Source organism: Cebidichthys violaceus, unplaced genomic scaffold (assembly GCF_023349555.1).
Source record: "Cebidichthys violaceus isolate CVI_PGR_0920_01 unplaced genomic scaffold, fCebVio1.0.p SCAF_11, whole genome shotgun sequence".
Lineage (NCBI taxonomy): Eukaryota > Metazoa > Chordata > Actinopteri > Perciformes > Stichaeidae > Cebidichthys > Cebidichthys violaceus.
The window spans coordinates 8560694-8587382 of NW_027176274.1; the positions used below are offsets into that span (position 1 = coordinate 8560694).

Genomic DNA, 26689 nt, shown 5'->3' on the forward strand with positions numbered 1-26689 from the left:
TTAAGCTATGAACTTACAAACTTTTTTTTTCCGATTAGTGAAATTCCGCAAGAGGGAACTATTTGATGAGAGAACTACTTTTCTGGAGTTTGTCCTTAGCAGTGAGAAGGAACCCTGTTTCTGTGTAAACCAGTCACACCATTAGCATTGTCCAAATGCTGTTTTGTGTCACTTATTGTATGTACTTGTAGTCACGTAGTCTCTGTGTTGCAGTGCTTGTGCCACTCACTGCTCCTTTATTTGCTCGTCTTGTCTCTCAAGTGTGTGTGCTGATCTTTGTATCACCACTAAACTTTTAAGGTTCATAGTTTAAGAGAAACCCACGACAAAATGGTGCCGGTAGATTCTACCGACTAGCGATAAATGGGGGCAGTTCATTTTTAAAATATCTGTTGTCTTCCTTTTTTTTTCTATATCTACAAGTGAATTTACAAACAGCTGTTAGGCCTGCTGTGCCCATGATGAGGCCCACATTGGTGCAGGCTCGCTGCCACTAAAGAAACACGTTTCCCCATCTGTGTTGTTGACTCCCAGATTGTTTTGACTACTCAACCGCAGGAGAGTTGAGCCTCATCGTCAATCCTCCTAGCCTCGCCCAGCACCACCACCACCGCCGCCACCACTACCCTCCCTGGGACCCCACAGCCAAAGAGGAGAGAGAAGGGCGGCCTCACAGCCACCACAGCAGCAGCAGCATCATTCCCCCCATCACATTTGAGGGTAGGGGACAGGGGCTCAGAGCAGAGAGGGTCTCAGGAGGAGGTGCCCCTTCCATCTGTATCCTCCCAACTCTCCTCCCTCCTCCTCCCTCTCCTCCTACACTCGAGGGCGTTAACTCTGCCGTTCCCATTTTGGCTGCCTCTTCACTTCCCCAGAGTATACTAACTCATCCAGTCCTTAAGACCCTCAGCCAACAACACCTTTTTACCTCCAGACCACTACTATTTTTCGTCTCATCCAAGAAAGGAAGAGTCGCCTATTCTGGGTTTGAAGGAAGTGCGGCAAGTGGCCATTTTGCATGGGCCTGTCATCATGTCATGTATCCCCTCTCTCTCTTTCCTCATCCTGCCTCCAACGTATTTTAGACTGCTGCCCTTGTCACTCACTGAGCATGTCACGTGCCCAGCCTGCACCTTGACCTTTTACTCCAGACTTTCTCCGTGTCTGATAATTGGTTTTATACATTTATTTTCTCTATATCCATCCGTTTTTACAAAACTGGCTCAGAGCACCCGCCATCTTGTTTCTGCTGTGCTCCTCGCGGTGTTTGACAGCACCACAAGTTTTGGGTCACTCAGGCCAGCAGCAACCATCTGCTGCCGCCATTCTGCAGGAAGAGGCCTTCCATTTTGCTTTTTCAGTCCAGCAGCTTTTTTTTTTTTATTGTATGCAAATGTTGTGTTCTGCCCACGTTTCTTTTCCTTCAGCTCAGTGAGTGGGAACGAGCCCTTCATCATGCATGTGCACGCTACAGCAAGCTTCTGAAAATGTCAGCTAAAAGAGGAAAACCCCGGAACACTAACTTATCATATGACAAGGCCAAGTGAGCAGAGTATGGTCAAGGTTTACAAATCCAATACTTTGAACTGCAAAGCCTACTAGTCATACGGCCCATTTTGTCTTGTTTAGTGTGTGTCCATATCCATGTGTGGTTGCTATATGTTTTTATGTTTTGAAACATCATCAAGATCCTTATGACATGACTGAAGATCGGCTCATTTCCTGGTTTTGCAGTCGGCTCCCATCGTCATGGTCTTGAATGTCAGTGCGGCTGATAAAATAAACCCTGGAGTAGTTTCATTACATGGAAATCGGCAACTCGGTTAAGAGAGAACTGTGATTATTTCAAAGAAGATCGATCACTCACTGTCTGTGTTTAACTACTGGACATCCTGTAGCAGAAATAAATACCTCCCTAATCACATGTCCTTTAGTTTGGGGCTGCATTGCAGTGATATTGAAAATGACCGTACTGATGACTTTGCATCTTTTAATCCTGTTTACTACAATTTGCGTTTACGTCACAATGTCGCGACTATTTTTCCAGGGTATACGATATATTTTTGATTAGAAGTACATCCTTCTTGAGGAAATTCAATTCCTTTGTGGAAGCCAAAAATAATGTGCAGACTCAAGCTTCCTAAAACATGAGCAGACTTGCTCTAGATACTCCAATAGTGAATATTTCACCACTTTGTTTTTTGTTCTGCTGTTGAGAAAAGGGACATTTATTAAAACTCCCACTATTAATGTGTTTAAGGATGTTTGGATCTTTAATTTTGTTAATTTGGCTGTCCAACATGTTTTAAATGACAAAGACCAACGCACACAGTCGTTATACGTTGGGTTGTTTATAATGTAGACAAGGTATTAAAGGCTTATTAACTTAAAGACTTGAACAAAGCAGCATGCCTTGAGTTTTGCACACTGCTTCGTTATGTGCTTCAGACGATATCCGTCTGAAGCACATTTCAGGCTCTGCGGACTGATTTTATTTAATTTTTTTGTAGCCATGACCAGAAACCAAAAGCAAGCATATACAGCAAATTAGTCGCACAAATATGTAAATTGTAGTCAAAAGGCTAAAACATGGAAAAACACAGTTCTGGTTCTTTAATTGCAGAGCTTTGAAGAACGTTGAGCTCTTCAGGTTGACTTGTAATGACTTGCAGACCGGCCCGTTTAGTCTTGTGGGCTGTCAGCTCTAACTGGACGAGGTGTACGGACTCGCCTCAGTGCTCTCCACAGATTGGCCGGCTCGTCTCGGGCCGGCCGACCATCTGACCGCCTGGCCGGTGCTGCAGGAGGGCATGCGTCTTCTCCTCATGTTATGTGCATGTCGGTCCGGACCTTTTTTCTTCTCGGTTTCTCCATTTCTTTTCTGGCGCTGCCTGCGGTTGCCTCGTCGTCCACTTTTGCTTGTCCCAACGATGCATGACGAAGACAGACGGCTGGTCCTCTTGTCTCTTCAGGCTTCAGCCTGCATACTGTATGTCAATAACATGCTTTTTTTCTAACTCAATTTATCATTCTTTTTTTTCCCCCTTTCAGCCTTCCAACAATGATGGATTGTTAAATGTTTATCCGTTTAGATGTCTTCATGTCAATGTTGTGTTTGTTCTATCAAATAATCAGGAAATATTCCAATCAAATATAATATATGTTGAATACGACACCTTTTGCTAGACGAGCGCTGCTCTCTTATCCGGCAGGTTATTGAACTCTCACTTTTCCTAAACAAACAACGAGTCAGAATTTAGTCGATCTGAATTTCGTCGGCTGATCAAAGCACAAGGTCACTGTGTACCGTATTGAGTTGTTCTTCTGTTTGGTGCATAATGAGTGTGCTAATGAAGTAGCATGGTCTGTTGATTAGTGTTAGTGGTGGCTTGCTAGAAGGATATTCATTCAGTCTGCTAATGTAAATGCATTATTTATAAACTCTCTAAACATTGTAATCCTATTGCTCAGATGAATCACAGTCTGTTGCAGTTCACATCATAATAAACAAGAAGCCTTTTATTTGGATTAAGATGACATTTTCTCTAGATTCTTAACTAGTAATAGTAATTTTGGTAGTTGTTTTCAGACTCTGTGTCAAGATTTTCTTTAACAAAAAAACTGAATATGAGTGTCAGGGTTAAAAGTGTTTTATTTGTCGACATAACCTCAGTCGTTGTCTGCCTCGCTGACTTTTCTTTTTTGTCTATCATGCTTTCTTTCTCTCTCTGTCCGGGCATGTTCATGTTCAGATGCTGACGGGATGAGCGGCGGGGAAGACTCTTTCAACGTCAACGACCCAGACGAGGGTTTCTCCTCCGGGGCGTCCAACAGCAGCCAGCCCGGCGGCACCAAGGTGGGCGGCAGCATGGGGCCGAGGGGCGGCAGCCTGAACAGCAGCAGCAGCAGCATCAAGAGAGCCATCACCGCCCGGCTGTCTCGGGAGAAGGATCGGGAGAGGGAGGCGGAAAAACAGGCAGATTCGTCCGCGGATCACCCGGCCACCATGAGGAGGCACCACCAGAAGCAGCCGTCGCCTCCAGCCAGCATCAACTTGGAGGCCATCCACCTGAGCCCCATAAAGAAGCACCTGAGCTTCCCTGTGGCGCCCACGCTGGTGCGGACTGGCAGCACCTCCTCCAGCAAGTCCTTCGACTGCGTGAATTTCAACCTAAACGGAGCCGATGACGAGCGGGAGGAGGAGGAGGAGGAGGCGGCGGCGGGGGGCTCCGACAAGGAAGGGGGACTCCCAGCAGGCAGCTCCCACCACCACTCCACCGTCAGCCTGCAGGAGGAGCACCTCATCAGGCCGGAGGATGCCCAGGACATCCTGTCTCCTGGAGCTCCCCTCACCAAGCAGTCCCGCTCCCCCAGTTTCAACATGCAGATCATATCACAGGTCTAACGTGCAGGGCATGACACACACACACACACACACACACACACACACACACACACTGACACAAAATACCTGTTCATAACACTCACACTCGTGCAGTTTTTCTCTGTAACTTTTCACAATCCTACTATGACAGTTTCTGTCTACCTGTCTGTTTTGGTGTGTGTGTGTGTGTGTGTGTGTGTGTGTGTGTGTGTGTGTGTGTGTGTGTGTGTGCGTGTGCGTGCGTGCGTGCGTGCGTGCTCTCTCAAGAGTTGTGTCTCCACCCTTTTAACATCTATTAAAATTGTGACCTGCAGTCGTTGCTGGTGGGTTTTAGCGTGACTGAAAATGCAACAAGAGAAAAATAGTAAAAGATGGCGGCCCGCTGCTGTAAACTACAGTCCTCATGTCTGACCAAGCTGAGCATTCCACGTAGAAACTCACCTCAAAGAGGATGAAACGTTGAGAGAGAGAGAGAGAGAGAGAGAGAGAAGGATGCCACGCTAGCTATAGGGGACATGTATGACATTTCAGAGTTCTTGAGTTCCTGACTGAATCAGTCAGAAATGAATCAGCAATAACACTTAACCGTCGCTCATGTTGGAGAAGCGTGGGGATTAACGTTATTGATTATTGCTCTTTCTCTTCATTCCTTCCCCTTTCATTCCCGGGCTCACGTGCAATCGATCTCGCTGATTATCGTCCTTGTTAATTGTTTTTTAATTCGGCATAAACGGTTTTGATGAATAAAAAGTCCTTTAAATGTTTTTTTTTTATTTTTTTTATCACAATCCAAAGAAAGTAACATTTGTTTTTCTTCACTTGTTTGACAGAAATCAGTCGGACCAAAGTGATTCTCTAGTTTTCAGCCCATGGCCCTGATTTGATCTGTAAAATCAGACTTTTAAGATTGTTGTAAAAACCAAACTATTCGTGGTTCGGGTTTGTCCAACCTGAAGAAGTCACTACTGTGCAGCTACAAGAGGAACAAGCTCATCTTGTGACTTGATTTACTATCTGAAGGTGAATCTTTGGGGAAGAACTGGATTAAAATGTTGTAGGCGCTGCAGGTTTGGGTCTGAAGCTAAAAGGCAATGACTGTATTTTATATTGGATTGTTATTACGGTTCAAACCATTTAATGGGCCCTTCCATCTGAAAGCACTTGTGGGTGTGTTTGGCTCTGAGTGACGTACTGCCCTCTGCAGGCGTGTACTAGTCACTGCGTTCTGTGCTCTGATTGGACGCTCATGAAACATTTTGTTCTACCTCATTGTGTGTTCACCCTGCCACTCGGACACTTGTCTCCCAATCAGACGCAGGATTCAAAGACCCCGTTAGGTTTGAAACTGGAGCGCTTGAACAGTTTGGGGGGTTAAATAGTGAGGACCAAACTGGTTTCACACTAGAACTGTGATGACGCTGTCAAACCTGTACATGTGAGGAGTCGTGACTGAATTATCTCGGCCTTGCATTTCAGTTCAATCACAGCAAACAAGAACACGACTGTCTAATATCCAACCCCCACATCGGGATAAACCTGATTATTTGAATTCCCTAAAAATGTCTGTCTTATATTTTCTTTTTTTTATGTAATGAATTTTTGAAGTGCAATTTTTTTTTTTTTTTTAATGCTCATATGCATGGAGTTTGAATCTCTGCTGTTAAATGCCTGCATCTGCTAACAGTGCTAGCTTAGCCTTCTGTAGTGCTCCCTGCCCAGGCCCAGTGAAGTGAACACGGCGTGCTTGTCTGCATGTTTTAGTGCCCTGCAAAGCACAGCTGTTACAGATGTGTGAAACAGCCAGCGAGCCAAACCCGAGTCTCGTCCTCGTCTTTTACCAGATGTGCCAATACACATCCTCTCCTTAAGGACATTGTGTTTTGCTTGGGTGTCTTAAGTTAAAATGCCTATTTTCTTTTCTGTTTACTGGTCTTATTTCAAAGTTAAGGGACAAAATAAGGGATGTTTAGACTTATGGCTCAACGTGCCCTTAGATGCAGCTTCACCTTTTCTGCCATGAATTCGCTCATCACAGGTGTGTGTGTGTGTGTGTGTGTGTGTGTGTGTGTGTGTGTGTGTGTGTGTGTGTGTGTGCGTGTGCGCGTGCGTGCGTGCGTGCGTGACACACACTCAGTTTGCTGTTCACACATAGAAGCAGTATATTATGCGTTCATGTACTGTAGATGTCCGCCGTCGTAGTGCATTTCCCGTGTCTTGCTCACGTGCTTGTTTTAAAAATGAGAATGAATGATTGATGTATATATAAAATCCCACACAGTCACGCTCCTGCTGTGCTGGAAACCCTCACGGCTGCTGCTCCTGGTCCTGAGTGAGTCCTGAGTGAGTCCTGAGTGAGTCCTGAGTGAGTCCTGAGTGCGCTTTAGCCTTAAACATTTCAGGCCAAAAGGGCCTCGGCTCTTTGGACGCGCATGCTCTTCCTCCTCCTCTTTCTCCTCCCACTGGACTGCACTGAGGAGGAAGAGAGGAGTGCAGCTCCAGTTCACACTCACCTGGTCTGTCTGCTGTGTCGCTCACAACCAGCCGTGTTTCCTCATTTGCTGTATTTTTGCCGTGAGTTGAGTGGCACCTCTTTTGCTGTTTTTGGTGACGTGTTCATGTCATTGATACGAGTGCCCCTGACCGAGGTTACCAGCAGCCATGTTGGTACTGTATGTGGACTTTGAGTAACGGATAGACAATTACTCCTCAGTGTCTGGTGTTATTTGCATGTGATCAGGGCAGGAAATGAACACCAGCCAGTGAATGTTGATGAAAACTGGACTGTGGCTGGAAATGTTTTGTCTGCTATTCATTTTAGTCGACTAACAGGCCCAGAACTCCACATAAGGTCCACTTACATTTCAAAAAAGTCTCAATTAAGGATTAAAAAGTTCAGCCTGTCGCGCAAGTTCATTTCCTGTCCTGCATGTGATAACTGTGGGCTTTGTTTTATGCACTTTAATCGACCCACCTCTCTCCTCAAGATAGTTATTGAAATAATATATAGATATATATATATATATATATATATATGTGTGCAAACGTGTATACACTCAATGCAGGGTTTTTAGTCTCTTTAAAGTAGTACTTCTATGTGATGTCACATCCAACACAATGCTATTTTTGTTAAAGTCTAAGGGTACACAGCTATTTATTATTGTTTCTTTTCAAAACCAAAAAAGCAAATGTTACGGGGGTCCAGAAGGTCTCAGGAGTTTATCAAAAAGCCACATTTTTAAAATGGCAGCACCAAAATTTCTGTTCTTAAAGTCAGAATTGATTCTATGCAACATGTTTTTTCCCCCTTTTTTGATTTTTTTGGTGTTACCAGCTCTTATTGATCCGTGTCGGGTGGGACGGGGCAGATGCATTTAAGCAGATTTTTTTAATTTTATTTTTAAAGTGCAAGTCCTCAACAGCGGCTCTGTTTCCACACCCTGTTGCGGTGCTACAGAGCCATGGACTTCTCAATGTGGGTGAAATACAAAAGGACCATCCATCTGTCATTCGACTGCCCTCACAAAGAGAAACACTCCGGGACTGTTGGTGCATGTCGAGCCTCCTGTCAGTCTGCTGCTCTGTGGCTCAAAGACATTAGTTGGTGTATGAAACATAAACAGATTATCGACGATGAATCTAATCGAGTCGCTTCGAGGTGAAGCCGCCGGACGACGTGATGACACTGTACTATTGATGTTGTATAAATGGAGAGAAAGACTTATTTTAAATCTTGTAAATAGAAAATGTACAAAAGTGAAAGCAAGATAAATATAAAAAACTGCAGATCAGTCTGAGATGTAGAGAGAAATTAATCTGTATATTGTTGAATAAATATTGTGCCGTAAGGGATACGAGTGTCTGTCTGCTTCTTATAGAAAAGTGGTTTGACATAATATCCACAGCACACTTTAGTAATACTACTACTGCTACATTTTGGATACGTCGCCAGTAAAACTACTGTTTTACTCTGTGACATATCCAAAATGTTAAAGGCTTGAGACTCATTTTTAGCCTTTGAATTTTATTGTACAATTTGAAATATCTCCTGAAAAAATAGTTCCTATAGCAGCTGACAATGCAATAAATGTTGAAATATAATTTCTATTTTTATCTTATTTATAACCAATAGCCATCTCATTTATAGCCAGTTGGCTAGAATAGAAAAAATAAAGCAAAAATTCAACATATCGTCTTTATTAGCTTCTCAAATATGAGGATTTACTTCTTTGTCTACTGAAATAATAAACTGACATGTCACAGACCAAACAATTAATCAGTAGAATAACCCACATGTTGATTATTAATGAAAATAATAATTATATTACAACCTCTCATTTTAATATTGGTATATTTGAAAGTGAGAACAAGAAGCATGGAATTCATATTTGATCAGTTAAATGTTTTTTAGTTAAGCTTATGTAAATTGGGCTTATATTTTGGTCAAACATTTCTTTTGTTGAATTTGACCTTACATATATTTGTTTATCATCCTATTTCAATGTGTTGCTGCTGTTTGCCACACTCCAAGTAAAATGTATTGCAGTAAGATATCAGATCTTAGAGTACAGCTGGCACCTAATTGTGATTGTAGCTGTGATCAGTGGTGATGTGCTGACACCTAGTGGTGGTAATTCAGAACAACAGTCGATATGCACGTAAATCAATTCAAACACTTTCTAATAACAAAATAATTCAGTGCTTGATCCCTTTATCCAAAATGTACTTCAACTGAGGTTTACTTTGTGTTTGGTATTTAAAAAAGTCACTTATTTTAATGATTTCCATGATTACAGTGACTGAGATTTTAATTTCCTCTCCATAGTTGTGCTTTAGCCACTGATTTGAGCTCAAACATCTCATGCACTAACTGCAGCTCACTTCCTGCTGACCTCTGACCCCACAACACGTGGTGGGCTGGGCCCTGGACCCCTTTTACTGGTCATTACATATTCTCCAGCTTTTACAGCAGGGACCTAACTTAATAGAGTCAAACATTAAAATGAACGCCTAGAACTCTGTTGCTCTAAGTCTAAGGTAACATAGTTTTACCTAAAACCAGTATTAGATATTAAAGAGGACACTACTGTTTTTGTTGTTTTTATTTAACTTTTAAAGCCACTTTATGAACTCCATAGACACATGAATAAAAGCAAATTAGCTTAATTATTATTTATTTACTGCTAAACTACCACCAATGTGCTAACTGCTTTAACCATGTTCCCCATGTTAGCTTAGCGTGTTAGCATGCTGACATTAGCTAATTAGCACTAAACACAACCAAGATTGCCTGAACATCTATTAAATGGAACAGTGTTGTGAGGGTGCTTTGTTAAATACTGTTTCCAAGTTTGTGAATCAACTTCTAATTTCATCTTCACAATAGGTTCTTAAATATTGTTTCCAACAACACACGTACTGGTTATTACTGATTAGCTACTAAAATCAGGAAGTTGTCATAACTGCTACCTTAATTTAGCCTAAAAACAAAACAGATGGACACTCATCACTCATTGTATGAATGAACGGTACTGTGGCCCAGACTCAAGCACAGTTTCTATTAAACTCACAAACTGACATATATAATGAATGACAACCATAAACACGAGCAATACAACAGTTACCAAGAGCCAATCAGAACTTCTTTGAGTAACAAGATCCCTAAGTAGTTGAAAGCTCTGGAGATGTCACCTGGCAACACAGGCTGTAACGCCTGGCAGAGGACATGAAAGACCAGAGCAGACTTCATGGTTCATCCAAGTGAACGGAGGATCTGAAGGCAATAAACACGGTAATGTGAACTATGATACATTTTGTATTTTGTTTTTTTTACTAATGTTTGAAAGTGAGTGACCTTTCTTTCCTTCCACCTGGGGTCTGAAAACAATGAATGAAATACGTAAACGTGTGACAAGCTCAGTTTTTTAAAATATATATGACAATCATTAGGTGGTAATGTGAGGCCTGACTGGACGGCTTATCTTGATGGGAGGAGGTTAATATTGTGTTGAGAGGGTGGAGCCATTTAACAGTGCAACATTACAGATCTCAAAGGATGTAGTGCCTCTGCTGGATCTGATGACTGAATCAACGGGTTAGTGTAGACTTTAAATATTTGGTATTACAGGTAAAGGTCGTTAAAGTTGAGAGTTTCCTGCCATTCCAGGGGCCCAAGTAGAGGAAGTTGAGATAATGCAGAACAGGTCACATGTCAGCAAGATAAAGAAGTCAGAATACTGAAGTTCCAGGCTCTGCAGGTTTTACAGATTAAAAGTCCATAACTGACAAGATGCACTTGTCCCTTCAGACTTCTTCCACATGAAGCACTTCTTCCAAGCGGGTGGTTTCAACTGGCCATCTTTTTTCTTACTTCCTCAGAAATGCTGCCTAAATCAGAGAACAAGGTTCACCCGCAGCAAACGGTGGAGGGGCTGCGGCAGAACAAACATGAACTTAATCGAGTGGTTAATTGTTTTAAAAAGGTGAGTGTTTTACTGTCTCATTAATGTACTTGTAAACTACTAGTAAAAGCCCTGCATTTAGAATTTAAGTTAAAGAATAGAAGTTTAGTTTTTTTACCTTATTTTATACTGTGTTCTACTTATTATAGAGAAGTCAGTATTAGTTAGTTATTAGTTATATTATTGGATCATCATTATTGATGCATTATTATGTAGGCTAAGCAGAAGTCACTCTTGCAGTTAAATAAATGTAGTGGAGTCAAATCTACAATATAACCTGTTAAAGATCCAGTGAAATAGAGGAATAAGGTACCATTAAATGTAAAGTATACCTCAAAAGTCCACTTAATTACAGCTTAACTACTTTCCACAATTGGATACTTTTGTCAGTTTGTGAAAAACCTGAACTAATGTACACTAAAACAAATTGTTTTGATTCAATGTGATTAATCATTTACAAAACACACAGTGTATCCCTTAATCAGGCGTGTATTTAATCCACTCTTGGTAATGCAGTTCAATCTGCATCTATCGATCCAGAACTGGCACCGCTGCTACTTGCCGTCCCATTAGTGGACGGTTTAGTCGGGTTTCAGCGGTGTGCTCAGCTCTAGCTCAGCTCTGACATCACTGATGCAGTGCAGAGTAAGCCAGCACAGACTGCAGAGGCTCCTCTCTCTCTCTCCTATCAAGCTGGGAGCTCTTTTCCTGAACCACATCTGTGCACGATAGCCCCATCCACCCTCCCATGTTGCATTCGGGATGGAGGACGATGTGGTTAAGTCACGGCTGTTTCATTCTCTGGCAATCAGCGCAGTCGGAGCCTCTAAGCATCTTTCTGCCTCCCCTTCTTTCCAGCGATACGCCATCACGTCCTGGACCAGGGAACACCTCCACAAGAGGGAATGCTGCCTCTTTGAAAAAGATGTCAGGTTTGAATAAGCTGCTCTGTGCTGTGTTGGTGATGAACGTCTCTGAACTCACTTTGTAGATTGCTGCTGCTGCACAGTAACACAGAGACACTTTGGCATCTGCCCTCTGTTGAGTTTATGTGCCGGGAGGACAGTTGTGTCAATGTTGTGTTCATTAAATTAAGTTTGTTGTTTCCAGTAATTGTCACTTTCCTCAAACTGTCTGTCCGCATGAACATGTTACAACCATTATCTTTTGTTTCTCCACTAGAGAGGATGTATGTAGGTGTGGCTACTTAAAGACTGATCATGTGGATGAAGCCATCAAGCCAGAGGATTTCACAGGCGAGTCTTGGGACAAACACAAACATGTCCGAGAAGTGCCCACGGATGCTTTTGGAGACATCAGCTTTAGTGATTTGGGACAGAAGACTGGCAAGGTGAAAACATCCTTTCTTTCTACTATAATGACATTACGTTCCCGTTACCTGTGTGATTTCACCCTCGCCTTTGCATGTGACTGTCATTCTCAGTATGCACGAGTGTCCACAGACACAAGCCCAGAAATCCTGTACGAGTTATTGACCAAACAGTGGAAACTTTCCCCTCCCAACCTGCTGATCTCAGTGACCGGAGGAGCCAAGAACTTTTTTCTGAAGGCCCGACTCAAGAACATGTTCCACAGAGGCCTTATCAAAGTGGCCCAGACGACAGGTGAGCCTCCGATCTCAAGGTGTACCAATGATTAGCCAGAGAGCCTGTGAAAGCATGTGTTTTACAAGTACATGTGTATTTATGGAGAGTGGGTTTCTGCATGTGGTAAAATATACCGCATACGCCTCAAGGGTCCAATCCTTCTGCCCAACCTAGTAAAAACAGTACTCTATATATAAGCGTATTCTGTTTTTCTTCATTAAAACTAAGGGACATGTTAATGCTACAGCACACAATGATATTTTAAACAATAGTGCGCTTTCGTATTTGTGCCACGGGTTTTCAGTTTTGATATAACAATGCTACCTTGCAAATAACAAGGTTCATAAACTATTTGTTCTGAGTTTTGTTTGGAAGAAGGTGAATAGGCCTGCACAGAGCCCTGACTTTAACCCATAGTTGAAATGAATCAAAACACCGACTGCGAGCAAGGCCTTATCGCCCAATCGGTGGCCGATCTCACTAGTGCTCTTGTGGCTGAATGGGAGAAGATTCATGTTGTTTGTATAATTACCAAAATATAGTGGAAAGACTTCCCTGAAAAGTTAGGGCTGTACAGCTGCATATTAAAGGAATATTTTTGCTATTTTGGGAAACACGCTTATTCGCTTTCCTGCTGAGAGTTAATTGAGATGATTGATACAACCCTCATATTTGTCTGTTATATATGAGGCTTCAGCCAGTTAGCTTAGCGTAGCATAAAGGCTGGAAGCAGGGGGAAACTGTAAGCCTAGCTCTCTGAGAAGATAATTAAAAACATGTCATTTGTGTAATCCGTACAAACATTAAAGTGTAAGACAAACAAGTGGAGGTTTTATGAGAGGTTATGTGTGGGACTAAACATTGGCTGTGAACAGTGACCAACCAGCAGATTCAAAAAATTATCTGACTATTCCTTTAATGCCCATAGTTTCATGTATCTCTTATGTGTGTTCATCCACATATTTTGCTCATGTAATGTTTGCACATATGTACATATACTTTATGGACAGAAATGTATGGACGTGTGAAATGGGACCTATGTTGTGCACAGGAGCGTGGATCCTCACTGGTGGTACGCACACAGGTGTGATGAAGCATGTAGGGCAGGCGGTGAGGGACCACGCCCTGAGCAACTCCATGCAGGGCCAGATTGTGGCTATCGGAGTTGCAACATGGGGAATAATTCACAACAGGGACACTTTGGTGCATTCAGAGGTATGATAAACACATTCACACATGTTACTCGTCTCTTTCCTTCGGTGAGATTCATCAGCTGCATAGCATAAGTCTTCTTTTTCCTATCTTTCTCTCCTCCTCCTCCTCCTCCTCTTGTCTGCAGGGTTGCTTCCCAGCCCATTATGAGATGGACATCAAGGGCCAGGGCCGACTCTCTTGCCTTGATAACAACCACACCCACTTCCTGCTGGTGGATGACGGGACCCAAGGACACTATGGAGTGGAGATTGAACTGCGTAGCTGTCTGGAGAAATGCATCTCCGGAAAGCGTCTTGGAAACAAAGGTCAATGTCACAGATACCATCTCAAATCTGATTCTTTTTTATCTGATCTGCTTTTAATTTCATTTTTTTTTTTACCTGTCTTACCTCCAGAGAATGGCGTGACAATCCCTGTGGTGTGTGTGGTTTTGGATGGAGGACCGGGCACTCTAAATGTGAGTCATCAGCTTTCTGTCTCTCTCTGTCTCCGTCTTTGTCTGACTGTCTTGTGTGTCTTCTCTCAGACCATTTATAATGCCATGCTGAACGGTACTCCGTGTGTGATCTTGGAGGGCTCTGGGAGAATAGCAGATGTGATTGCCCAGGTGGCAGAACTGCCATTGGCCCGGGTCACCATCGCCCTCATCCACCAGTTAATGAAAAAGTTCTTTGGCAAAGAGTATGAAAACTTCCCCCACCGCAAGATCATAGAATGGACCAAGAAGGTATGTGAACATACTGACGACCTCAACAATTACAGACCAATATGCAAGCTACTGTTCCTTTCTTAGTACAGCTTACTACTAACTTAAAGTTACTGTGAAGAACTTCTAACTGGTTACTGTTACTGTGGAGCCGCATTTGATACTGTCGACCAAAACATCTTGCTTAATCGTTGTGACACAGCTCTGGTCCTGTTCCAATATTATCTTTATTTAGTTTTGAGTCCTCTACTGTTTTCTCCTCCCTCTATCGATTAAGGATCTTAACAAATTCAAGGAGAGGTTATCGCATCACCACTGTCTCAGCCTCCCTTCTCAGGCTACCAGTTGATTTCTGAATTGGTTTTACAAATTTACTGATTACTTTCACAGCAAAAAGTCTAGGCCCAAAATACATTGGATGACTCTTGATGCCTCATCAAAGCGCATGATCCCCTGGCGCTGGTCTCCTGGATGGCTTAAGTCCAGGTTTGATGTGAAACCCTACTCGTTGTGTCTCCTATCCGTGCCAGATTCAGGACATCATCAGGATGTCTCACTGGCTGACAATATTCAGAATAAGCGAGGACGATCGCAGAGATGTGGATGTGGCTATACTTCAAGCACTGCTCAAAGGTAAGGATTTTGTTTTCACACAGATGTTCAGTACCAGACTAGACTGACTATAGGCGTACATCACAGCAATAAGTGTAAAGACGAAAAGGCTTGGTGCCAAAGCAGCTCTTAGCAAGTATAATGTTGCTTATCAGAAGACTAATCGAATGGACTGTGGTATCAAATGTGCAGCTCAAGACTGAAAACCAACACAGATATTCTTACAGATATTTTCACCGTGAACGATTGCTTTTCTATACAAGGAGACACTGATAGCCACACGTAATCTATTCATAAACAATATTAAATGATTCCTCCTAATACTGGTCTTGAGAAAGACATTGATGAAACAAATTTAGAGCACGCTTAATAAAGCATATTTTTTTATGAAAGTATACTGAGCTAAAGTTCACTAAAAGTGACTCTACATTCACTTGGAGTTTTGATTGTGATGATTCATTATTCCAGCTAAACTGCTTTGCCTGTGGTTTCCATCTTTAAGCTCTATTAGCAATGGAGGAATTAAAATGCATTTCCCATCAGTCGTCCTGCTTACTCAGCGAGGACATCCGCTGTCTGTTTTGGTCTGTGGCCAAGTTCGTAGTAGAATCTTATTTTGTGAGGATTTTGCTGCTAATTATAAGATAATTGCTGCTTGACCATGCAGCTTGACCCAGGTTATGTCACAGAATAAGTTCATTTATTGATTTGTTGATTGAGATTAAAATGAATCAACATCAAGGAAATCATCATGCAAAGACTGCAAACTAGTTCCAGCTTTTCAAATTTGATGATTTGCTGCTTTACTACATTTATATGCCCATATTGCTGGAATTGAATAATTTAAATTGAAAACAGAATTCAGTGTCACATAAATCTTGTCACTATATATTCTCCACTCAGCTTCGAGGACCAGCGAGACACTGGGAATCGAGAGCTGGAAGAGGCAGCTGGAGCTGGCTATAGCGTGGAACCGGGTGGACATAGCTGAGACGGAGATCTTCACTGAGGAGAGCCAGTGGAAGGTGGGTTTGCCTATTGTACAGCATACTGTAACACCAACACCAGCAGCAATCTTTGTAAGACTGTCAGGATAGACAAATAAAGGCCATCCCCTGAACTTGACCCTGTACTGCAACCACTCTTGTCTTTATTAAGATAAGAAAGTGAAATGGACTGACTTGGAAAACATGGGAAGTGATCCCATGGTAATCGTCTTTTTCACAGTCATTGGATAAAAAAGCTAAAAGGTTTGAGTGGTGAACATTTCTACATGGAGATTTCAACCAATAGCAGCATGAAGCCAATTTATTGTGTCATAAACCTTTTATGATATGAGGGGCACTGGACTGATAAAATCATATGAATAGTATCATAAAATACTGTCTTTCTCTCCACACTGCTATTACAGTCAATTTACACAATCCTTCCTGTTTGTGTTTTCCTGACATGTTCACATCCAGTCCAGTGACCTCCACTGGGCTATGTTCTCAGCCCTGGTTGGCAACAAGCCTCAGTTTGTTAGTCTGCTGCTGGAGAACGGTGTGAGCCTGAGGGATTTCCTGCAGGACGAGGAAACTCTGTGTGAGCTCTACAAACAGCTGCCCGGCGGCATCTTTCTCCGCAAGCTGGCCAAGCGGGTCCACAGCTCTTGCCGCAGGAGGAGGAAGGTCTTCCGCATCAGGTCTCGAGCTCACTCGGGGCAAGGTGAAATGATCTCCATGACTCATGTGTCTGATGAGGTGCGCCACCTGCTGGGCAGTTTCACCCATGCCCTCTACCCTCCCTCCAACCACTTCGACGTGTCTACAGAGGTCACATCTGTATCAGTGAGTTTGTTCATCCATCAGCTAAAATGTAATGAATGTAGTTTGACAAGCAAAACTAAGTGATTCATACATACCTTGTAATCAATTCAGGGTTGTGTTATTTTAGACGCTGAGCTGTCTTCTGTTTTATTTCACTGGGAGGATTTTCATTCTATTTTTATTTTTATATGTTTCATAATTCAGTATTGTGGACAGGACTTTTAGATCCTCACATTGGGAAATACAACTTAGAAGAAGTATAATTGAACACTTAGCTAAAATAATGAACTATGAACAATCGATGTCTGTACATGCCTTATGATAAACCATCCATAAACCATTCATTTAATGCAACATATTACTTCCCTTTTAATCTAGCTGTCTAAAAGTCCAACGGGTTCCCAGTCGCTACTCAGGGAGGACAATGCTGATGCACAGAGGGACCCAGGCAGAGACCTTTTCCTTTGGGCTGTCGTCCAGAACAATAAGGAGCTGGCTGAAATTGCCTGGGAGCTGGTGATCAAAAACACTTACCCTTATACAGACAAAGTTTGAAAATAGTCAGTTGTGTGTCTGTCTGGGTTTGTTTGGTGTTGCATCTTTCTGTTTCTGCATCTGCATGTGCACAGTGTAGAGACTGCATGTCCGCTGCTCTGGCTGCCAGTAAGATCCTGAAGACAATGGCAGAGGAAGGAAGTGATGCAGACGAGGCAGAGGCCATGCGAGAGCTCGCCAATCACTATGAGAAACATGCCATTGGTATACTACTGCAGACACAGCTTTACTGACGTGAAACACAAGCGATGATACAAGGTTTAGCGTTTGTCCTCATTGTGTGTGTTTCACAGGTGTGTTCAGTGAATGCCACAACAACGATGAAGAGCGGGCTCGGAAGTTGTTGGTTCGTGTGTCTCCGTTTTGGGGAAGGACGACGTGCCTGAGGCTGGCACTGGAGGCTGACGACAAAAGCTTTGTGGCTCAGTCAGGTGTTCAGGTTGAGCAAACTTTCAATTTTTTTTTAACAATTTTAAGAACTCAGGGGTTTTGAAATTTTGAGACCATCTATTTACACCGTAACCTAGAACATTCACTGTTGAATTCAAAAACGTTATTGTTCACAGTAAAACAGTGATCAGGGAATTTGACCTAACTTTCATTTTGAAACCCAAATATGAGTCATCTGTATTTAAATTCAGCAGCATTTAATCTCTGCAGATTCATAAAATAATCTAATAAAACGTCTGTCTTGAAGGCTCTTCTGACACAGATCTGGTGTGGTGAGCTTTCAGTGGACAACCCAGTGTGGAGGGTGCTGATCTGCATGGTCTTCTTCCCACTTATCTACACTGGCTTCCTGGTTTTCAGGTGAGTCCTGTCTGTTACATGTGTGAAACTGTAAGAGCAGCCATCTTATCAAAGTCAGTCTGGCCAGCGATTGTTCTGCATGGCCATGCGACAGCCAACACATCTGAAGCCACATAATGTTGCCATGTTAACTTAAGATAATATTGATACTCAATACCGTTAACAGTGGTTTTATAATATTTGGATGGATGGAAGTCAAATGCTTTTTTATGCCACCTTTAATCACAAGAATAAAAATCATATCAGTGTCATGAAGTAGTTTCTGTTGTGCAGATCCAAGTCCACCTCCTTTAACTTCCAAAAAAACAGACATTTCTTCTTTGGAAACATGCTGGAAAATGTTACTTCACTTAGTTTAGGACTAAGTTATATAACAGCATGTCAATGAGGTCTGAAGCTGTTGTGCAGAAGAGTCAATATACGTTCTATTACTTCTGCTGAATAAAAGGCTACTGTGTATATACTGTACACTATTTATAGATTATTTATACATACATGTATTTGTATATCACTGATACAAGTTCTTCATATTTTAATATCTGAATGTGTTAACATATTTGTGCTGCTGCGTTTGTTAATGACCTATAATTCTCCCTAGACGTGATGAAGTCCTTCATAGAGAAGCTGAGAAGAAGGAGGAGATCAAGACAGTGGAGAAAGTAACAGGAAGTACAATTCGAACCAATTCTCGTAGCTTGTAAGTAGGCAGTTGCTTTTTAATACACTCAATCATTTAACACTCATTTAATACACAGCAAATGTTGCTCAACTCTAGAAAAAGAACCTGGATTTCCTGACTGTACGAGAGTTTATACACATCTTAAAAGTAGTGATTTTGCATGTCAGTTATTAAAGAGTGTCCTAAATGTCTGTGACCCCCAGTGGCGTGAAGCGCCTGAAGCCTCTGAGCAGCTGGTACCGGCTGGTCCATCTATACAGCTCTCCACAGGTCAAGTTTTACTGGAATATCGTGTCCTACTTTGCCTTCCTCTTCCTGTTTGCTGTGGTGCTGATGATTGACTTCCAGGCTACGCCCTCTGCTGGGGAGCTGCTGCTTTACATCTGGCTGCTCACTCTGGTGTGTGAGGAGGTCAGACAGGTGAGAGAGAGCAGCCTCGGACACAAGCTGGTGCTGCCTCCAGAGCATGCCCACACATTTATAACACTACCTCACTTAACTGACAAATTCAATGTGTCTTTTCTGCCTCAGCTGTTTTATGATCCTGATGGCTTTGGGTTTCATAAGAAAGCCAGGATGTACATCAACGAACTGTGGAATATTTTAGATGTCCTGTCCATCTTTCTCTTTATTATTGGCCTCGCATTTAGGTATGTTTCCTTCCTCCCAGACAATCCATTTAAGCCATGAAAGTGCTCTCCATCCTCTTGGTAATCAATAAATCTCCAAGTATTTCTATTTCAGGCTGACAACTGAGCTGTTCTATGCTGGTAAAATCCTCCTCTGCATCGACTTTGTGGTCTTCTGCCTCCGTTTCATGGCCATCTTCACTATCAGTAGAACCCTGGGACCCAAAATCATCATAGTCAGGAGGATGGTGAGAAGCTTACAAATGTGATGAATGCCGACCTGATGTAATGTGGGAGCAACTGCAGAGAAATGCCACGCTCCAAAACACCTTTTATCTAATACGAAGAGAGGCTTCTGCCTCACTGGGCCTCCATCTGGTGTCTGCAGATGATTGTCTGCTAAATAAAAGGTGTTTTTGAGCAAAGTGTTGCAGCTGGTCTGTTTGTTCCCAAACAGTCAGTCATTATTGTTTGTGCAGAGATTACGTGTGGAGCAACAGGGCAACCTTTTAAATACTGAAACTTATACTTATAGATATTGAATCTGTAATACGTGTGATGCTTTAGGCAGCGTGAAGACTGACAAGTCCAACTCTCTGACGTTTTAAATTTACAAACGTAGCTCAGTAAAAGTCACCCACCAGAATAGGAAGTCTCCATACATGGCATGTCACAGGTTGCAGTACCCAGATTCTTCTGTGACCGATGTGTGTTTGTCCCTCAGATGACGGATATGTTCTTCTTCATGTTCCTGCTGAGTATCTGGGTGTTGGCGTACGGAGTGGCCAAACAAGGCATCCTCATCCACAATGACAATCGGTTGGACTGGATTGTCCGCGGGGCAGTTTATGAGCCGTACCTCATCATATTTGGGAATTTTCCCACAAATATTGATTGTGAGTGTAGTCGAAACGCTGCAGTTTTGTCCAGTGAAAAATTACTAAATAATCTCTAACATTTACACGGCTCAGACCTGGTTGTTTAATTTAAAAATTACAAAGAAGAAAACAATCTCTTTGCCCTCTGCAGATGCTGCGTTTGACTTAGACTCCTGCAGCATGAATGGCACCGATCCTCTGAAGCCCAAGTGTCCTGTGCTGAATGAAAACCAAACGCCAGCCTTCCCTGAGTGGCTCACCATCATCCTGCTGTGTGTTTACTTGCTCTTTGCCAACATACTGCTGCTCAACTTGCTCATAGCCATCTTCAAGTGAGTTCTCCTCCACATCTTTGTGTCTTAATTCAGTCATAAGTTCAGCTTTTCTCTGCAATAGCTTAGATGCTAGTACCTTGTAATATTTAAAACCACTTTATGACCAGTGTGCCCTTCTCATCCTCTGTATCTCTTTGTGTTCCTGCGCAGCTTTACGTTCCAGACAGTTCAGGACAACACAGACAGAATTTGGATGTTTCAAAGATATGAGCTGATCAAGGAGTATCACAGCCGCCCTACTGCCCCTCCTCCTTTCATCATCTTCAGCCATTTTCACCTCTTCATCAGGAACATGGTGCTGTGCAGGCCCCCCGTCATGAGCAAGGAGTTTAGTAAGTATTGACTTATTTATTTCCGCCCATTCTGAAAGTAGACTTTGTGGTTATATGCTGCAGACTCTAATTGTATCACTCTGTTAAAAGGCTTTATGTATCACACAATAACAGACTGCAATAATGCATTTATAAGCCAGATTTCTGTCATTATGGTTATATCCTTGAATAAAAAATGTCCTATTCCCAGATCTGCTTTGGCAAAACAAGCATTGAATTTGTCTCTAATCAGAGCATGAAGGTTTATTATTGACTTTAGAAGTAGTAGTTTTACAAACAAAGAAACTCAAGCACAACATCCACTTTATAGAGATTTTCCCGCGCTTTCAGGCACATCTCATGGCCTTCATCAGCAGGTGAAGTATACTCAGCAGTCTCGGAGATGGTTCAGTTGTTAATATCATGTGACCTATGAATGGAATTTTGGTTTGTGAGGGAGAACCTTTGACTCCTTCACAGTCGATGCTGTGACTGATTTTGCATTCACACATGCACACTGAAACAGCATGTGATGCTGTTTTTCAGAGCGCGAGCTACCTCAGATGGAGGAAGAGGAGCTGTTGTCCTGGGAGGCCTTGATGAAGGACAGATACCTGCTGTCCACACAGCAGGAGCAGAGCCAGAGCATGGAGCGACGCATCCTGGACACGTCCCAAAAGTAAAAATCCCACAGAGATGTTGTCCAGTGTAACTGCATGACAATAAATAATGGGTCAAATGTGTAAGGTGTGAAGGTGTAGGAGTTACCAACCAGTTCTGCAGTTCCCCTCAGCTTTGTGGTGTTTGAGCGTCTTTCAGCTCATTGTTTTAGTTATACTGATTTGACTCCCCCTGCACTGCAGTCTTTGGCTGAAATCAGTTAATGCAGTTGTAAAGGAATAGTTCAACGTTTGGGGCAATGCGCTTCTTTGCTTTAATGCCGAGAGTTAGGTGAGAAGATCAATTCCGCTTCCATGTGTAATATGGAGCTAGAGCCAGGAAACTACCAGATTAATTTGGCATAAAGACCAAAACAGAGATTTTGTTATTTTTTGGACAGAGCGAATAGTGTAGCTCGTATTATATTTGCAATATTTGGCAAACTGTTGCATAAATGCAGCAACATTGTGTATGTTTTAAGTTAAATGTTAGGTTTGATGAGGTTTAAATTCTACTTTGCCTGAACATACAAAGTATATAAAGTTAGACAGTCTAGGAGTGATATTCCAATGAATAACAGACACCCGCACTGTGCTTGTTTGTTTCTTGAGGGTTACCACCATAACTGATCAACTGGAGAGGGAAGAGGAGACGGGCTCCGCTGCCATGGTGCAAAGACTGGCTCGACTAGAGGAGCAGGTTGTGACCTGATATTTGGTTATCGCTGATGTAGCACCTGTGCCTGTAACATTTCACACTATGTCTGGAGCAAGTCACGATGCAGAAAAGAGATGACACACTTCTTAACGTGTTACATTTCCTCTTCAGATGTCCCAGGTGGAAAATCGGTCATCTTCAGTTTTGTCTAAGAAGTCATCAAAAGTATTCAACCCACTTTTATTTTGTCTCACCAGGTCGTCCAGTCAGCCAAAGCCCTGCAGTGGATTATGGACAGTCTGAAATGTCGGGGTTTTGCATCAAAAGAAGTACAACCAAGTACAGCAAACCAACTTCCTCATTCGTTATTGTTGGTTAACATATTGCAGGTCAAATCTCCGCTTGTTAGCGCTCACTTTTATCCTTCTCTGCAGCATTGACTACAACAGACGAGTCCCCCGACAGTTTGATAAATACATCAGAGAAAGAGGACGAGTTCCACGTGAACGCCCGTCAGCTTCACTACCCGAACAGCAAACTCACACGCTTTCCTGTGCCTGAGGAGAAGGTGCCATGGGAGGTATTTCACATACACTTCTGCTGCAAAACCACCAGCTGCTGAATTCCCCACAACACCACTGCATAAAAAGATGGTTTATTGAACCCAAGTTGATTTCATGTCCTTTTTTTTTCAGGTCAGCTTCAGCTCATACATGCCAGTTTATTATGCCTCTGAAGACAGCGGGGACCACGTGGATGGGTATGTTTTTACCAAGAGAAGACCGTACATTATGTTTTGTTCCTATTAGGGTTTATTAGTGTCTATATGTGCAGTTAAGACACATCATTCTGGGTGTTTTTGTCAAGATAACAAAAGAGTTTCCTGCTTATCTCTTATGTTTCATTTATTATTTCTCCTTACAGATCAGAATCAGAAGCCGTAGATAATTACAGGTATGATATTGGATAAGATACACAAGGCATCAAACACAAGTAACTTTACAAGCATGCCTGCATGTCTGATGTGTATCTGATCTGGTCATTAGAAACCCAGAAGGAAGGACTGGCATCAGGGGACGAGGTGCACTAAGCTGCCTTGGTCCAAATCGGAATGCAGACCTTGTGCTTACACGGTAGGTCCCCTCATGTCCTTACAGTACTTTTAAAAAAGTTGTTCACCACCATTGGATTGCATGGCCTGATCAATGACTTTGAAATTTTATTTTTAGCATGCGAGACAGCGAGAGATCAGTTTTGGAGTACCTGGTGGTTTGGGATGAGAGGCATGGAACCTTGGCTTTACCTGGGGTGAGTCCCGCTGTTTGTTCACCTCAGCTAGTTTGTTTTACTTTTGGAGCTGTTTAAATAAATGTACCTTTCTGTTGTGACTTTGAAATCTTCAGGGACCTCTCCAGTCGGCTGATCACTTGCCGGTGACTCTTAAGAAAACCATGGGGAAGACGCTGTATGAAAAAATAAATGCAATAGTTTCAGAGGGAACAAAGGTATGTCTGATCAACAATTTGGTTTGCCTTTAAAGAGTAGGGCTTGAATGTTCCTAGAGGGGATATTTGGTTTACAGACAGACAAATATGAAATGAAGTACAGAGGTGAATAGAAAGCAGCTATAAGATGTCACTAGGAGGAAGCCACATGTTATTCGCAGCTGGTAGGAGAGGTTTTGTTAAAAAAGCCAACCACAAAGCAAAAACCTTTTAGTAAAGTAAGTAAAACAACAATAAAATGCATTCAATTACATATTTAAATCAAAGACTAGCAAGAATTGTTAAAGAATAAGAACAAATCGAGTCAAGGAGGTGTCTAGAAAATGATTTTAACAATGATAAGGTCTTGAGAAATTAACTAAAAGCCATGACAGCAAAAGGTTGATCAACACAGGAGCCCTTTATCTGATAATCTGAGAGGCCTTGATTGGGATTAAAAAATAGCCCCTATCTATATGGAAAGCAACAAACCTGGCAGCTTTAGAGCAGTAACTCACTTTGATATACAGTAGAAGAACTGTGTCATTTAGAATTGGTCAAATCAAATATCCCTCTCAAAAACATGCTGACATCAATGTATATTTTAAAGATGTAATCAAAATAGAATCAAATAATCCTTGTAACTATAATCTGATTGCCCATTTTTACAGTACATGTAATGAGTTACTACCCAATCCTGGTGGGCAACAAACACTCAGTTACCAGTTTACTAGGACCCCCTAGCTAAAACTAATGCAGTCTTAATACAATACAATACAACAGCCCTGCCATGAATCCATCCAAATCCATTTAAACTGAGAGGTGCTGATTCAATTTGTACGATCATTTGGTAAACTGCAGTTTGTGTTGCTGTTGAACTGTTCAGCCTTATGCTGACAGGTGTTTCTGTTATTTAACCTACACTTATTGATGTAAATGGCTTTGGACAAAAGCAAGACGTCTGATCACGCCAAAGTCTTCTTCCACTAACATGTTTTACATTTAGTTGAGGCTCTTTTCATCCTAAATTAGTCACTGTGTTGTTAAGAACACATGGCTATTGTGAGGGATCGAACTTGTTGATTTGATTACTGTCCACGAATGAAATGAATTAGAGGAATGATAATGAATATTGATTCTGAGGAACTTCTTGATTGTGACTCTGCTGTGTTGCTGTGTTTTAGGTGTTCGAGGGTTATGTGGATGACTGCAGGAACACAGATAACGCCTGGGTGGAAATCACCGTCCTAAACATTCACCTGGACAGAACGAGCCAGTTGATGGTGGATATCAACAGTGCGGTGAGGACATTATTGTTATTTAAGGGTTTTAAATTGTATTGTTTTACGGGAAGAACTTGACTGATGGATTCTTCGTTTCCTCTGCATTTTGGGTGATATGTGGGGATGAAATTCAAGTTGTGACTCCCCCGACAGTGAAGATAGAATTACTTCTTGTTTTCGTGATCATCTCTGTCTCAGGTGGCGAGCAGTCGTGGCGCTCTTCAGTGGCGGGAGGTGAGCGGCAAAACCAGACTCAGCTCAAACCAAAGAGACTCTCTGCGGCAGGTTGCGGAGCTGCACAACAGGAAGTTCTGATGTTCAACACTGCTGTAGCTTTAAATGTGCCTCTCCATCCACGGGGTATCTCCTCCCTGTTCATGTGGCCTTTGTATTAATTCAGTTGCACTGAAAGCACTTGAAACAAAACACTATAAAGCCATAATGTATGCTGCTGTGATGAATCATTTGTATTTGCACAAATGAGGACAGTAAACTAAATGTTAAGCCGACACACTGTGCTTTACACTTCATGCATGTGTAAGAAGTCATTACATACACTAACAATAAATACCTAAGTTTTGAGGTAGCTGTACTTCAAATGAGCATTTCCATTTCATTCTACTTCATACTTCTACATTACTACATTTCAGAGGCAAATATGGTACTTTTCCCTCCCCTACATGTAGATGACAGCACAGTTAGTCATTACTTTAATCATCATCTTGCTGTAAATAAAATAATGCAAAAAAACAACAACCCTCCACTATATTAAGTACTAGCTCAACCATCAATAACAATGCAACAACATTTACAATATAACGTTATAATAATATAGACCTCTGAAAGGGTCCATACTGCATAATGAGGACTGAAACAGGAGTTTTACTTGTAATGGATTAATTTTGCTTTGTGGTAGCTTTCTTTTGCTTTTATTTACAAGTAAAGGAGTATCTAGTCCACCATTAAAATATGAATCTGCTCAATTTTCCTGTATGTCAAGGTATCTGTGTACGCTGCAGTAAACGCCACGTGTGACCTTTACATAATTAGCACTCTTGGCCTTAATGACTATTTGGAGTTTAATAGAAAATCATGTGTTGTCTAACATTGTTCTGCAGGGATAATAAACTGAACTGAACACTTTGGGATTCATCTCAACACAGTATCTTTGTTATCATTTCTAATATCTGACAGTGTTTTTGTCCAACTGCCAAAGCGTGCAGCCTTGCAGTAGTTTCGGAGCAGCGTGTGCAGCTGCTCATTGGCTCAGGCAGAGGTGGCCAGACAGTGCAATATCGGTTTCACACCCTCTTCATTCCGCTGCAGGTTTTCCTCCTTCAGATAGATCAATAAATCAGAGAGCATGCTCTTAACTCTGTGAAGTACTACAGAGCGGCGACTTTAATGTGTAACTTTAGTCCACATGTGGCCTTGTGAACTAATTGCACGTTTGCTTGTAAATATTCAACTCTACAAGCAGTCCTGCTAACTTCAACATGAACATGTCTAATCTGTTCTAACATTCCTGCCTTTATTATTATTATTATTTGTCCTGTAAAATCACCGGCGGCCCAGCGCCGTTGAAAAGATACAGGTGCTATTTTTAACCACAGCGTCA

General features: G+C 42.1%; 2 protein-coding genes across 7 annotated transcripts in view; both read left to right on the forward strand.

The window, feature by feature from the left end:
* The window catches only part of LOC137866928 (hyccin 2-like), a 31495-nt gene extending 23262 nt beyond the window's left edge, over positions 1-8233 (forward strand). For 4 of the 6 annotated variants that reach the window (XM_068703247.1, XM_068703221.1, XM_068703229.1 and 1 more), the window contains exons 12-13: positions 535-720; positions 3753-8233. In XM_068703247.1, coding sequence (XP_068559348.1) covers positions 535-720; positions 3753-4405 — 839 coding nt within the window. In that variant the 3' untranslated portion in view covers positions 4406-8233. Of the gene's footprint in view, positions 1-534 lie in introns of all 6 variants that reach the window. The other 2 variants (XM_068703265.1, XM_068703257.1) reach the window with 2 other exon arrangements.
* Positions 8234-11604: 3371 nt separating this feature from the next.
* trpm2 (transient receptor potential cation channel, subfamily M, member 2) lies at positions 11605-26206 on the forward strand. Its single transcript, XM_068703278.1, has 32 exons — positions 11605-11774; positions 12025-12193; positions 12287-12467; positions 13501-13664; positions 13789-13969; positions 14060-14121; positions 14191-14391; positions 14901-15003; positions 15886-16007; positions 16446-16811; positions 17169-17306; positions 17420-17549; positions 17639-17784; positions 18043-18155; positions 18754-18852; positions 19038-19254; positions 19366-19484; positions 19579-19711; positions 20188-20359; positions 20493-20673; positions 20827-21008; positions 21534-21666; positions 22259-22346; positions 22562-22643; positions 22739-22884; positions 23000-23064; positions 23229-23258; positions 23351-23437; positions 23534-23612; positions 23708-23809; positions 24973-25089; positions 25270-26206. The coding sequence occupies exons 1-32, from the start codon at positions 11605-11607 to the stop codon at positions 25384-25386; spliced, it is 4395 nt and encodes a 1464-aa protein (XP_068559379.1). The 3' UTR covers positions 25387-26206.
* The last annotated feature ends 483 nt before the right edge of the window (positions 26207-26689 follow it).